At 42.3% G+C, this 12,500-nt stretch overlaps 2 protein-coding genes across 4 annotated transcripts in view; one reads left to right on the forward strand and one right to left on the reverse strand.

Annotated features, from left to right (window-relative positions):
- c1qtnf6a (C1q and TNF related 6a) overlaps positions 1-4,528 on the forward strand; it is a 6,970-nt gene extending 2,442 nt beyond the window's left edge. Inside the window, exons 2-4 of one of the 2 annotated variants that reach the window (XM_083543463.1) lie at positions 1,560-1,609; positions 1,824-2,015; positions 2,708-4,413. In XM_083543463.1, the coding sequence (XP_083399589.1) occupies positions 1,832-2,015; positions 2,708-3,255 (732 nt within the window). In that variant the 5' untranslated portion in view covers positions 1,560-1,609; positions 1,824-1,831 and the 3' untranslated portion in view covers positions 3,256-4,413. Of the gene's footprint in view, positions 1-1,559; positions 1,610-1,823; positions 2,016-2,707 lie in introns of both variants that reach the window. The other variant, XM_083543462.1, reaches the window with a different exon arrangement.
- An 834-nt stretch (positions 4,529-5,362) lies between these two features.
- The window catches only part of mgat3a (beta-1,4-mannosyl-glycoprotein 4-beta-N-acetylglucosaminyltransferase a), a 10,247-nt gene continuing 3,109 nt past the window's right edge, over positions 5,363-12,500 (reverse strand). For both annotated transcript variants that reach the window (XM_083543461.1, XM_083543460.1), the window contains exons 3-4: positions 9,028-9,247; positions 5,363-7,685 (exon numbers count right to left, since the gene is read on the reverse strand). In XM_083543461.1, coding sequence (XP_083399587.1) covers positions 6,411-7,685; positions 9,028-9,247 — 1,495 coding nt within the window. In that variant the 3' untranslated portion in view covers positions 5,363-6,410. The remainder of the gene's footprint in view (positions 7,686-9,027; positions 9,248-12,500) is intronic.

Genomic DNA, 12,500 nt, shown 5'->3' on the forward strand with positions numbered 1-12,500 from the left:
AAGAAATCCAGATATAAATATGAAGTTAAAAACTTCACAAACAAACCCTGAGGAAGAAACCTTGAAAGGATTTCAGACACAAAGGTAGAGGTGAGGTCAGAAATGTTCAAAGGGAGGCAGGCCTTCACAAAACACAGTGTAGGTATGAAAGCTGCACGGCAGATTGCTAATAAAACATGCAACACAGCACAAAGTTTCAGTAGAACCTATAAACAACTCTGAGAAACACAATCAAACAGCTTGAATTTTCTTCTCCCAGTTTAAAAGCAAAAGGAAAAAATCCCACAAATTTCCAGTTAAAGATTTCCTCACTTTAGAGATGAACCAGCTCCAACTGGACTTTGAGGATAAACAACCTCTTAATCAAGATTCTAAATGAACAGTGTAGACATGCAGTTTCTCCATCATTAAACATTTTAAAGCTCTGCCATGGAGAAGCTGGTGTTGGATCTATAATGATCTCAGAATGTTGAACTAATTTATTTAACTCAGTAGCTCCTGGTTCTACAACATCAACTGACTGTAGAAGACTGTAGAAAGAACATGACTCATAATCACACACTCCAGTGCTCATGTTAGTTCTCACTCTCTGGTGTTTGTAAAGTGTAAATGATTTATAATTACACTCTTGGTGTCACCCAGATGCGGATGGGTTCCCCTTTTGTTCCTCTCAAGGTTTCTTCCTCATACCGTCTGATGGAGTTTTTCCTGCCACAGCCCCAGGCTGCTAATCAGATATAAACACACACACATTACAATAGAAGTGAATTTTGTTCTAGAATTCTTGCATTCTGTAAAGCTGAACGATGTGCATTGTGAAAGCTGCTGAATTCAACTTAAAATGAACTTTCTTGGAATTTCCTGCATGGCACAAAGAAAAGAAATACAAAATCAAGCACAACTGAATGTGCTCTCGATTTGTTTCCTACACGAGGTGTATTTCCTTCGTCTTTATTTAACTGATAAATCACAGTACTGTAGTTTGTCATCAGGATGATGACTGTCTGGAAGCCACCAGTGGAGCTTCTGAATGCAGAATGCAGGTGTTCTTTGTTATTCTAAAACATCAATCAGATGTTTATCATTTGTAAATCCACCCTGTGTAAATATTGCCCAGGAAAGTGGCTGTAGGGTTTACAGATAGGCACCTCGGCGGCTCTGCTGATTTCCAACCAGCCGAACTTCTCATACTGAACCATCAAAGACAAACACATTACAGTTCTCCTACTGTGATTTTTTGAAATGTTCTGAGGGAAAAACTAGCAAGCTGCTGAAAAAACTTACACGTGATCATTATTTTAACAAAATATACGAAGTCATAACGTGATACAATGAGGTTTGTTGTTGTTCATTGAAGGATTTCGTACATCATTTTGGAAAATCACTCCCGAGCTGCGATTCAATGGCCCACCTACAGTTTCAGCATCGTTCAAAAGGCAATGCTTTGCTGTCTGATTGACACCGAACACCAGATTATAAATTATTAATCATCTACAGCTGTGGTGAAGGAACACTTTCTGAATTCATTAGTGTTTTAACTTTGCGTCTGTCACGTCCAGGTGAATTTCTGACTCTTCAGTGGTTGGGACTCGAGGGGAAAGTGGCTTTGGTAAATGCAGCCCTCAGACAAAATCCAAAGGCTCTGGATTTGACTCTAATCTAGAGATTGGATCTTTGAACTTGGATTCAACCCTGACTGTACTGCCTGTGACTCCGATTGTAGATCTTTTGGCTCTGAACAAATTGTCAGTTGACTCAGTAGTTGCCATGTGAATAAAATGTAGGTTTTTTTCATCCTTAAACGACATTAACTGTGTGTGCAGGTTCAGTCATGTCCATGTCTGTAATCGTGTGGTTCCTCTTCCTCGTCCCCCTGACGCTCTCCGTGCCTCAGTCGCCGTGTCGCCGCTGTTGCGATGACGACTTCCTGCCAGACGAGACCCCGGCGACCCTTCCAACGGAAACGTCGGCCATACCTGAAATACGCACCGTCATCAATATGACCATCCTCAAAGGTAATCCTAACATCTGTACATGCTAAAGGAAGGAGAAAGGAGGAGTCACGATTTAGTAAATCCATACAGATCAGCTGGAGTACGCCATGTCGAACTTCCTCAGGACAAATACAGCATCAGATCTGAATCATGTCCCAAATATGGAGGGAAAAGGGCTGAGGAGCTGCGTGGTGAGAGACCTGTTTCTTCACGCCTGCAGGCAAGGTCCAGTGAAGGCATGTGTTGAGTGTGTAGATTCATGTCAGTGCAGTGCTGAAAGCTCCTGGAGGAGAAACTGAAATAGTCTGGAGTTCTTTTGTGGATTGATGAGAATTTATTAGTGTGTGTGTGTGTGTGTGTGTGTGTGTGTGTGTTAAGAGGAAAAAATGTGTGTGTGTGTGTGTGTGTGTGTGTGTGTGTGTGTGTGTGTGTGTGTGTGTGTATATACTCTGCAGTTCTTTACTCAGATTTTTCCTATTGTCATAGTGCCATTGGAGAGTCTGGACACAGATATGCTAATTAGAAACAAATCTATACATGTGGATCCAATCAAAATGCAAAAAAATGAGATTTACATCCAGATAACAAAAAAAAGGAGGAGAACAGGAGATCATTAATCATAAAGTAGAAATGATCTGAAAAGTGAAACCAAACACTATGAACACATCTACGTATATGTCAATCCTATGCAATATTTCTCTGATGTTCCTCAGGTGATAAAGGAGAAAAGGGAGAAAAGGGAATGCCAGGGAAGCCTGGTTTAGAGGGTCCATCTGGTGCTCAAGGTCTTGAAGGACCGAAAGGTTCCAAAGGTCATGCTGGAGCACCTGGCGCTCCGTGCAAGTCTGAGCACTCGGCGTTCTCGGTGGGTCGACGCAAAGCTCTTCACAGCACAGACTCGTATCAGGTGATCCTGTTCGACACGGAGTTCGTCAACGTTCCCGGCCACTTCGACATGTTCTCCGGCAAGTTCCGTTGCAGCACGCCAGGGGTCTACTTCTTCAACGTCAACGTGCACACGTGGAACTTCAAGGAGACCTACGTGCACATCATGCAGAACGAGAAAGAGCGCACTCTGGTGTACACTCAGCCCGGAGATCGCTCCATCATGCAGAGCCAAAGCATCCTGCTGAGCCTCCAGCTCCACGACGAGGTGTGGGTGCGCCTGTACAAGCGAGAGCGCGAGAACGCCGTCTACAGCGACGACATGAACATGTACATTACCTTCAACGGGTACCTCATCATATCAAACGCTCCCTGAGAGAACCGAGACTGAGACAGGGTGACGAGTTCAGAGAGTTTACACTTTATTATAAAAACATCATTCTATCTGTTTCTAATCCATGGTGCAGAAAACCAGGAAACCAGTTCTCACTTCACTTATCTTATAGCAGCGATAAACTTCTTACACTGACACTGGAGACTCCTTCCATAAATATTACACAACATTTCAGATAACAGATATACAAATACACATGTTTTAATAAAGAAATTCCCCCTTTAAACCGTTACTATAGAAACGAGATGCTGTTTGGCCAAAAGTATTAGGGCACCATCCTTTCCAGCCACATGTGGTTCTTCTTCAAACAGTTTCCACGAAATTGTACACACGATTGTATAAGACGTCGTTGGATGTTGTAGCTTGAAATTGTCCCTTCACTTCAACTCCAAGACCCAAAGCCAACTCCATGAAGATCTAGAAGATTGGAAGGTTGGAAGGTGTAGAAGATCTCCTGCTTTAGAGCTCCAACCCAATTGACCACTCTTGGGGATGAATGTGAACGCTGACTGCACCCCAGGCCTCCTCACCTCAAGTACATCAGTACCTGACTTTACTTACACACTTGTAGCTGAATGAGTCTCCACAAAACGTAGTGGGACATCTTCTCAAAAGAGTCAAGCTCATTATAACAGCACATGAGGACTAACGGGGAATATTAATTCCTAATATTGTGTTGGTCCCCTTTTGCTGCTAAAACAGTCATGACCCCCCCATCATTAACAACATGAAATTCTTCAGCAGTTTGAGCTACAGAAGCTCGCCTGTTAGACCAGCCTTCTTTCCTCACGTGCATCAATGATCCTCGTCCCCCACGACCCTGTCGCCGGTTCACCACTGTTCCTTCCTTGGAGCACTTTTGATAGATTCTGACCACTGCAGACCAGAAACATCCACAAGAGCTGCAGTTTTGGAGACGCTCTGACCCAGACGTCTAGACGTCACAATTTGTCAAACTTGCTTAAATCCTTACGCTCGGCCTCCACGCTGTAGAGTGAAGGCTGGTCCGTGTGGTCCGATCTAACAGACGAGCTCCTGTAACTCAAACTGCTGAAGAAGTTAATGCTGTTGATGATCGATGGGTCACGACTGTTTTAGCAGCAAAAGGGGCTACGATATTTTTTAGGTGGTCATAATGTTATGCTGTTCTCCTGATGTTGTGTAGTAAAATGTCCCAGAGATCAGCTTGTGGTGTAAAGTGAGGACCTGCTGGTTTGGTCTGTGACCATTATATTAAAAGGATTTTCAAGACTGACATTTTGCCTGCCAAATATGTATCCTTACGGCTAATTGCTGGAAATGAAACCAAAAGAAATATTATTTAAATCCAATCAGGAAAACACATACTCTTCAACAAATGCTAACTGTAGTTCTTCATTCTTTAACTTCTTTCACATGGCTTATCACTCTCTTACTGTGTGTGTGTGTGTGTGTGTGTGTGTGTGTGTGTGTGTGTGTAAGGTCAGAATGAATTGCCTGTTGTACTGGTTTTCTTATTTCTGTAAATATATTATCTGCAGACATCGGAAAACACACACACACACACACACACACACACACACACACACACACACACACACACACACACACACACACACACACACACACACAAACACACACTAGAGAGAGCTCAGTGTATGTCTTGGTTATTGTAAGTGTGTTGGTGCTTGGCCCCCATGACTCCTTATTGTTTTTTTTTTATAATAATTGCTTTACATTGTTGGTTCATTTGTTTGTATCTGTTAATTAAAATAACTCTTCACGAAGTCCATTGTGAAAAGGACAAAACAACTCTAATGACCGTTGTCCCAGTGACATTTTCCAGTGGGACTGTTGTCCCAGAGACAAAACCCAGTAAAAGCCTCGGCTCCTGTTTCTGCTGCTCTCTCTCTCTGCAGTAGCCTTTGTTCGGTCAAAGGGTGAACAGGAAGACACATCCGGACTGCCTGGAGTCTCGCCACTTGTCTGGGTAAAGGCCACTGTCCACTGCCCCAGACACAGACCACTTACCTGGTTTGAAGAAAAGTATCACACCAAAAAATGGCGCGATACAATTAAACATATACACGATTATACAAAATGAACAGGGTTATTACTACACAACTACCCGAGTAATTGTTTATTCACACAGTTATCTCAGTTACTGATACAAGTAGAAAAGGATCATTCGAAGACAATAATTTTGCTGCTATTTTAATAATTAGCTGGTTAGGCATCAGATTCATATCACCAATCAGGTTATTGATTAACTCAGATAATTTGATAACTATGGATGGACCATTGGCAAGAAACTTAAAGTAAGTCTTAAAGCTTATACAGAATATTTACAAATGAAAATATAAAGAATAAACAGTTGGACTGAAACTTTTCGATATGATGTGAGAGACGGATGTAGAATACAAAACACTACATAAATCTACTTACACAACCTTTTTTGGACCATTCTCTCACTTCCTGTGTGTACTGCTTTCATAATCGTAGAAAAACCACATAGATTTCTTTTAGCTAACTGGCAAATACTGACACTCCAACTTCAGTTAAAATCCAGTGCTGGACTCGAGTCTTTATTTACTGTCAACCAATATTGTGTTATTATTTTTAGAATTCACTCGCCTGGGTAAAGGCCACTGTCCACTGCCCCAGACACAGACCACTTACCTGGTTTGAAGGAAAGTAGACACTCCCCTGGGTAAAACCCACCAGATATGTGCTGGGATAATGGTAACTAGCCACCCACCTATTTCAAGTCTACAAGTTACTTCATTCAGTAAAATTTTATTTGTATAGCACATTTTTTAAATGCCATTTTCAATAAGCAGCTGTAAAGAAATAAATAGAATAGAAATTTGACATACATGTATTCTCTATAGGATAAACTTCCACCATAGAGTTTAAAGAAACCCTTAGTTTCTTAACGAAAAATCCTTTAAAGGCTACTTACCACTCACCTGGTAAAAGCTAATCTCACCAGTAATTTGTATTTACATGTAACAAACTCATCACCCAGATAAAGGCCATTACACAGACACCATGTCGAAAGTAACAAGACCTTTGTTTGTTAAAGGCCACAAACTCATCACCTTTTTGGTGTTTCAATTTTAATCATACAAGATAAAAACCTCACCGGGATTCAATCGTTAAGCATATGGATTCTGTAAAATATAGCGATACTTGTCAAAATTCTCCAGCAGATATTTAGGAGCAAACATGTGCTCTTTAGGGTCAGTTAGAGGATAGTTTGATAGCGACCCATCAAACCAGCCCCCTGTTTTTATCAAATGCTTGATGTAACTCAGTTTCCGTTTCTCCTTATAGTCCCCCCAGCGAGGAAAATCTCCATTTTGTGCCGAAATCAGTTTATTATAAATTCCTTCTGGTGTGAAACACCATGAACAATGCCAACCTGCATAGTGAACCGGACTTCCGATCGACCACTGCATTAGAATCTGTCCTGACTTCTTTTCGTATTCCCGGAATCCTGACACAGTGTAATAATCCCGCCGTCGTAGCAGGATCCCGTCCCCTTTATACACCGTAAGAAACATATCGACAGTGCATCCGGATAAAATGTCCAACGTTCCCGGCTGCCTCCAGAAAAATCCATACAAGGACTTCCGCATGTGAATCGCGAAGGGCTCCGTCCATCCGTCGTATAATTTGAGGAAAATAATTCCTTCCCGAAGTGGAATCTCGTCTGCGTCGTCCAGAATGAACACGTCATCTGGTCTCAAACCCTGAACCCTCAGTAATCCGTTTTTTGACAAGAAAGTGCGAAGGTAATCATCTGCAATCCAACCGTTGGCATGGCCACCTTCGGGAAAATGGTCCAGGAATACATAGAGAATTTTGTGCTTTATATAATCAAACGTTCCATTGACGAGAAGTCGAAGGAAATTCAGGGGTTTGGCCTGTCCATATGCAGTGTAGTTTGACTCGCACACCAGAAAGAGATCAACAGCATCTGCGAGTTCATGAAATCTGGCATGCAGCAGGTCAAACTCGTGATTGATGTTGATGGCGTTGATGATTCGACGTGGAACCTTCCTGGGCTTCAGGTGGGATTTGGTGGGAAGGTTTGAGTGTTGCACCACAGTCGGAATGCCACAGTTAGGGCCGTGCCAACCCTGGCGGCAGATGCACTTCGACCTCTCCCTCATAGATGTAACCTTGTGATCTTTCGGATTGGTTTCGTTTTTTCCAAGTTGTTCCAATAGCTCCCTTTTATGTTTGACAACCGTGCCATCTTCCAGCATATTTGATTTAATTTCTGTCCCATCAACGAAGCACAGATCTCCTCTCTCAGTGTGGACAAAGTAGACTGTGGCATCATCCTGCAGAATGTGCAGTTGTTTCTGAAGATCCCTGTGTGGACTTGAGGAATCTAGCAGGAGCAAATCTTCATCTGCTGGGTTCTGCAAGAATAAAAAAACTCTATGAATCGATGAATACACAAATTCTAGTTCCAGGTGAAAGTTCTAAATATATTTTTGCACTCTTCCAAGGTGCTTCAGGAGATTTTAAGATGAACCCATTTGAAATAATTTTTTATGTATATTACAATATATGAGCCCAAACTTTTCCAAATTGTTTCTATGCTAATAACACCAAACTTCAGTCATCGTTCAGAGGGAACATTCTACAAGGGGGATTAAAGTAAACCAGGACTTTTTACGTTACAGGTCTAAAAATGTATGCTAGCATGGCGGTACTACACGCAGCAGTAAGTTGCTATCTTGTCCTATCACTGATAGGTGGCGCACAAGTAACGGGCTGGTCCAGAGACCGTTAATAAAGATGGCAGACAACAGTGTTAGTAAATGCACAGAACTGCTGAAGTTTCTCGTGAATGAAGGCGTAAAAGCCGTTGATATCAACAGAAGCCTTCAATCACGGTACGGTAATGAGACGCTCAGCTGCAGAAAGACATCTGAATGGCATAAACGTTTTAAAGATAGCCGTACATTCGTCAGTGACAATCGTTGTGGTGGTTCCCAGCCCACAGCAGTCATTCCTGTGAAGATTCAGTTCGTGGAACATTTGATTCTGGAGAATCAACACCTAACCTGTCATGAATTTGCATGAAGCAGGCTGTCCTAGGATGGTTCATGTGTATTGACAAATCTTTCTATGTTGAACTTTTCAGACGTTAGTTAAACACTGAGAAAAGTGTATAAACTTCCACTATGGTTTGACTTGAATGGCCCTCATATGCCCCTCGTAAAAAAAATATATATATTTTTTCCCTATCAGAAAAGGGGGCATTTTTTAGGGTGACACTTAATACTAGGGTGGTACCATCAATTTTGCCTTCATCAATTAATTTTTTCAAACACAAGCTAATGGTGACAACTGATTAAAGGTTACTAGCCACACAAGGCCCTTATTTGGATACTAGAACTATTCACCTGGGTAAAGACCATTACACTCTAACCTGGTTAAAAGTATTTAGTGAAAGGACACTTCAGATTCAGTGTTGACACACACAAGGAATTTGGTTCCAGCTGTTGATGACTCTCAAAAGTAAAGGCATAAATAACACTATACATTTAGGGTATATTTAGCTCGCTTGCCTAATTAATGCACATTGTCATCAGAATATTAACATAAGAGAAAATTATTTTACTTTCAAAAGAGAATTGTTTATTAAAAAGTCCAATTAGATGGTCATTTGTTCAGTCTTTAAATAACTTATCAGCCCTCAGGAGATGGAGGTTGTACTTTTTCCTACAGTGAGTCTGTACAGGTTTTTTTTACCTTTCTGACAGTTGTCTGTCTGTCCGTCTCAGAGATGAAGGATGTGGTCAGTATGTCCTGCCAGAAGAAGTCACTGAATCTGGCCAGTGAGCTGTAGGAGGACAGTCTCTGCAGCAGAGCTTCCTGCTGGAGCGTTTTATAGCAGTACAACAGAGAGAGCAAACAAACTCCGGCTGTGCCGAGCAATAAGTGGCGTTGACAGTTCCTTCTCACTTTCATCCTGAGAAAGAGAGAGAGAGAGAGAGAGAGAGAGAGAGAGAGAGAGAGAGAGAGAGAGAGAGAGAGGAGGGTGGAAGGTTAAAAACAAGACACCGGAATATATACACCTCGCTCCTCTTCACTTTTGTGTTGTACCTGTCAAATCTTTGCAAACGTAAAAAAATAAAAAATCCAAACCAGCACCACACTTATCCCTCCCGAGTTTTCAGCTCAGCGTTTTCATCCCATTCCTGCCACTCGCTGGACAATGAGAGCTCTCCCTCAGCTCTGTAATCTAATGACGCTTTATCCTGCAGTAGGACATTGTCTCAGAGTGCTGCACTCGTCTCACACCACCACAGCATTACCACAGTAACACCATTTAGACTCTAATCCAATTTCCCCATGAAAACACCTCAGGATATTTCATGACCAAGACAGAAGACAGGATGCATCTGTGTTTTATAGACATGGGGAGGTGGGAGCTTAGTGATTAAGGCAATGGGCTTTGAACCCAAAGTCGTGAGAACACCAATCTGCTGACCTGCGCCCCTAAACAAGGCCCAAAAACTGCTCAGTTGTATGTATGAGAAAAATGTAGGTCGCTCTGGATAAGGACATCTGCTACAGGTCGCTCTGGATAAAGACATCTGCTACACTGCTACATGCCATAAATGTGACCTGAACAAAAAGAGCACTTTACTGCTCCTCAGGACTTTAACAGGTCCTTTTTTTACCTGCGAATTTTCTCCTGCCCAATTCCCATCCAGCAGTTAGATCTGCCTGATCATACAGGGACAGATGGTCACGCAGGAAAGTGAAGGCTCCCTGCATGAAATGTTGATCAGATACACAATCCTACAGGAAATGTTTTTCAAAGACCTGTTCTTTTGACACAACTTCTTCTGAGGTGCATTCTTTCAAGACTTTCAAGACTTGTTCCTCCAAGAAACCTCCCTGCCAAGCCATGATCCTCCAAAAACAATTATTTCAAGAAATGTTCCTCTAAGACACACCAAATGCATCTTGTCCAACTGCTGCTACTTCATCACAGAGTGAAGAAACACACTTGGAGGAAGGGGCTACAGTATCTAACTCAATGTGGACAGCTAGGCTAATTGCCCAATGCCACAGTGAATGACAAAAGAGAGACAGTTTGCCCGTTTAGCTCTCTTGCATTCTTGTCCATTACTGTGGCATTTCTGAACAATAAAGTTCACCTGGGTGGAGCTCAGTCTAACGCATTAACAGTCTTATATATAAGCCCTGGATCTTCTGCTAAAAACACACATTGTTTTCCAGGTCATGTGTGTGTGTGTGTGTGTGTGTGTGTGTACACACCTTATTCTAAATAGTGAGGGTGTTTTGTCAAACAGAGTAATGACAGGATGGTTAAAACATGATCAGGAAAAACATTTCCTTCTTCTCATTTGTTTTTTTTCTCCTTTGTGTTCTCAACATGGACAGCGCTAACATTTTAGTTAGCATTCTGTGTGGAGGTCGTGTGGTCATGGGATCGACTCCCACGGTTCATTTTTCCTCAAATTAGTTTTTTATGTATGGTGCAGATGATTGTAGTTTTAGGGCTGAAACTGAAAATGCACAGTTTTATTTATTTTATTTTATTTTTTTATGACACCATGCTAACCATCCTATTTTAGAGCTTAGCACTGGCTGCTCATGAGGACTTTTTAATGACTGGTATCAGGAATCCAAAGAGATACACACCATCAGCTTGGAGCTTCAGTCTCCTTTACGCTCAGTGAAACAGCATGAACAAACAAAAACACCATCTCAGATGCTAATCACAGGAACAGGAATTGATCTCATAATTATCGCTGCAGTTACCATAGAAATGGAATGATTTTTATTTTATGTAGAAAATACTTTTAAAGGAAACGCTCCACAAGTTTTGCTAATGAAGCAACTCTATTTCGAGAGTACCACATTATTTCTGTTTTTTATTTGAATATTGTTTCATTCAGTTAGATCTGTGTTAAATTAACATTCTGGATGTTTAAACAAAAGTAAAAGTAATTCAAAGTAATTCCAAATAAAAGTTTCACAAATAAAAGTTTCACTGGAAATATGTTGCCTAAGAAACTGGCCATTTTGAGAAATATCGCGATCTCGGCTTGCTGCGACCCCGGCTTCAAAGACCAGGCCCTGGGAGAGGGGACGTCTGAAGCGGTGCTCGAGGAAGCGGAAGTGTGTCAAGCAGGCGGGTGTCTGTGCAGGCCAAAGGCTAACCCTAGCGGGCTGGCTCTCGCATCCATTCTACTTTCAAATGTCTGCTCCCTGGACAATAAATTGGATAAATTACATCCAAATCCAGCGAGAGTTTAGTTTAGAGACTGCTGTGTCTTTGTTTACACGGAGACGTGGTTTAGCGACAGAGTTCCGTACACCGCCATCCAGCTAGACGGGCTAACCGTGTTTCCCTCCAGCTAGACGTGCAAACCGTGTTTCCCTCCAGCTAGACGGGCTAACCGTGTTTCCATCCAGCTAGACGGGCTAACCATGTTTCGTGCCGACAGAAACGCAGCTCTGTGCGGTGACTCGCGGTGGTGGCATGTGTGTTTATATCAACACGGAATGGTGCAAGAACTCTGTGCTTGTTTTCAGCTATTGCTCATCGCTAGTGGAGTACAGGATTGTAAGATGCAGGCCATTTTATTTACTCTGGAATTCACCACTGTTTTCATTGTCAGAGTGAACATTCCCCCCCCCCCCAGTGCCTAATGCTAAGGAGGGACTGTGTGAACTCAACGGCACTATTAGCGACTAGCAGAATGCTCAACCCCGACGGACGGTTTATTATCACTGGAGATTTCAAGCATGTGAATCTCAGGACTGTGCTCCCTAAACTCTAGCAGCATGTGGATTTTGCAATGAGAGGAGCGAACAAGCTGGATCTTGTTTACACAAACATCTCCAGCGCGTATCATGTGGAGCCCCACCCCTTATCTTGACTACTCAGACCACCCCTCCTTCCAGTGACCAGGTGCTCTGCCTAACCACAGCTGAAGTGAGGAAAAATCTATATAGAGTTAACCCATGGAGGTCTGCTGGACCAGAGAACGATGGTCACTTCTTTACACCTTTAAAATAAATCCTGAATAACACTACTATGTAAGCAAACAATGAAATCAGCTCCACATCCCTCCTCTAGGGGCACAAGTGAACGAAGGAAGAGGTTTAATCTTCTGTCCATCTCGCTCCCTGTCCTTCTCCCTCATCCTCACAGACGTTTGCATGCCAGTCATTTGAATGCC

Source organism: Silurus aristotelis (genome assembly GCF_946808225.1).
Source record: "Silurus aristotelis genome assembly, chromosome: 6".
In the NCBI taxonomy this organism is placed as follows: Eukaryota; Metazoa; Chordata; class Actinopteri; order Siluriformes; family Siluridae; genus Silurus; species Silurus aristotelis.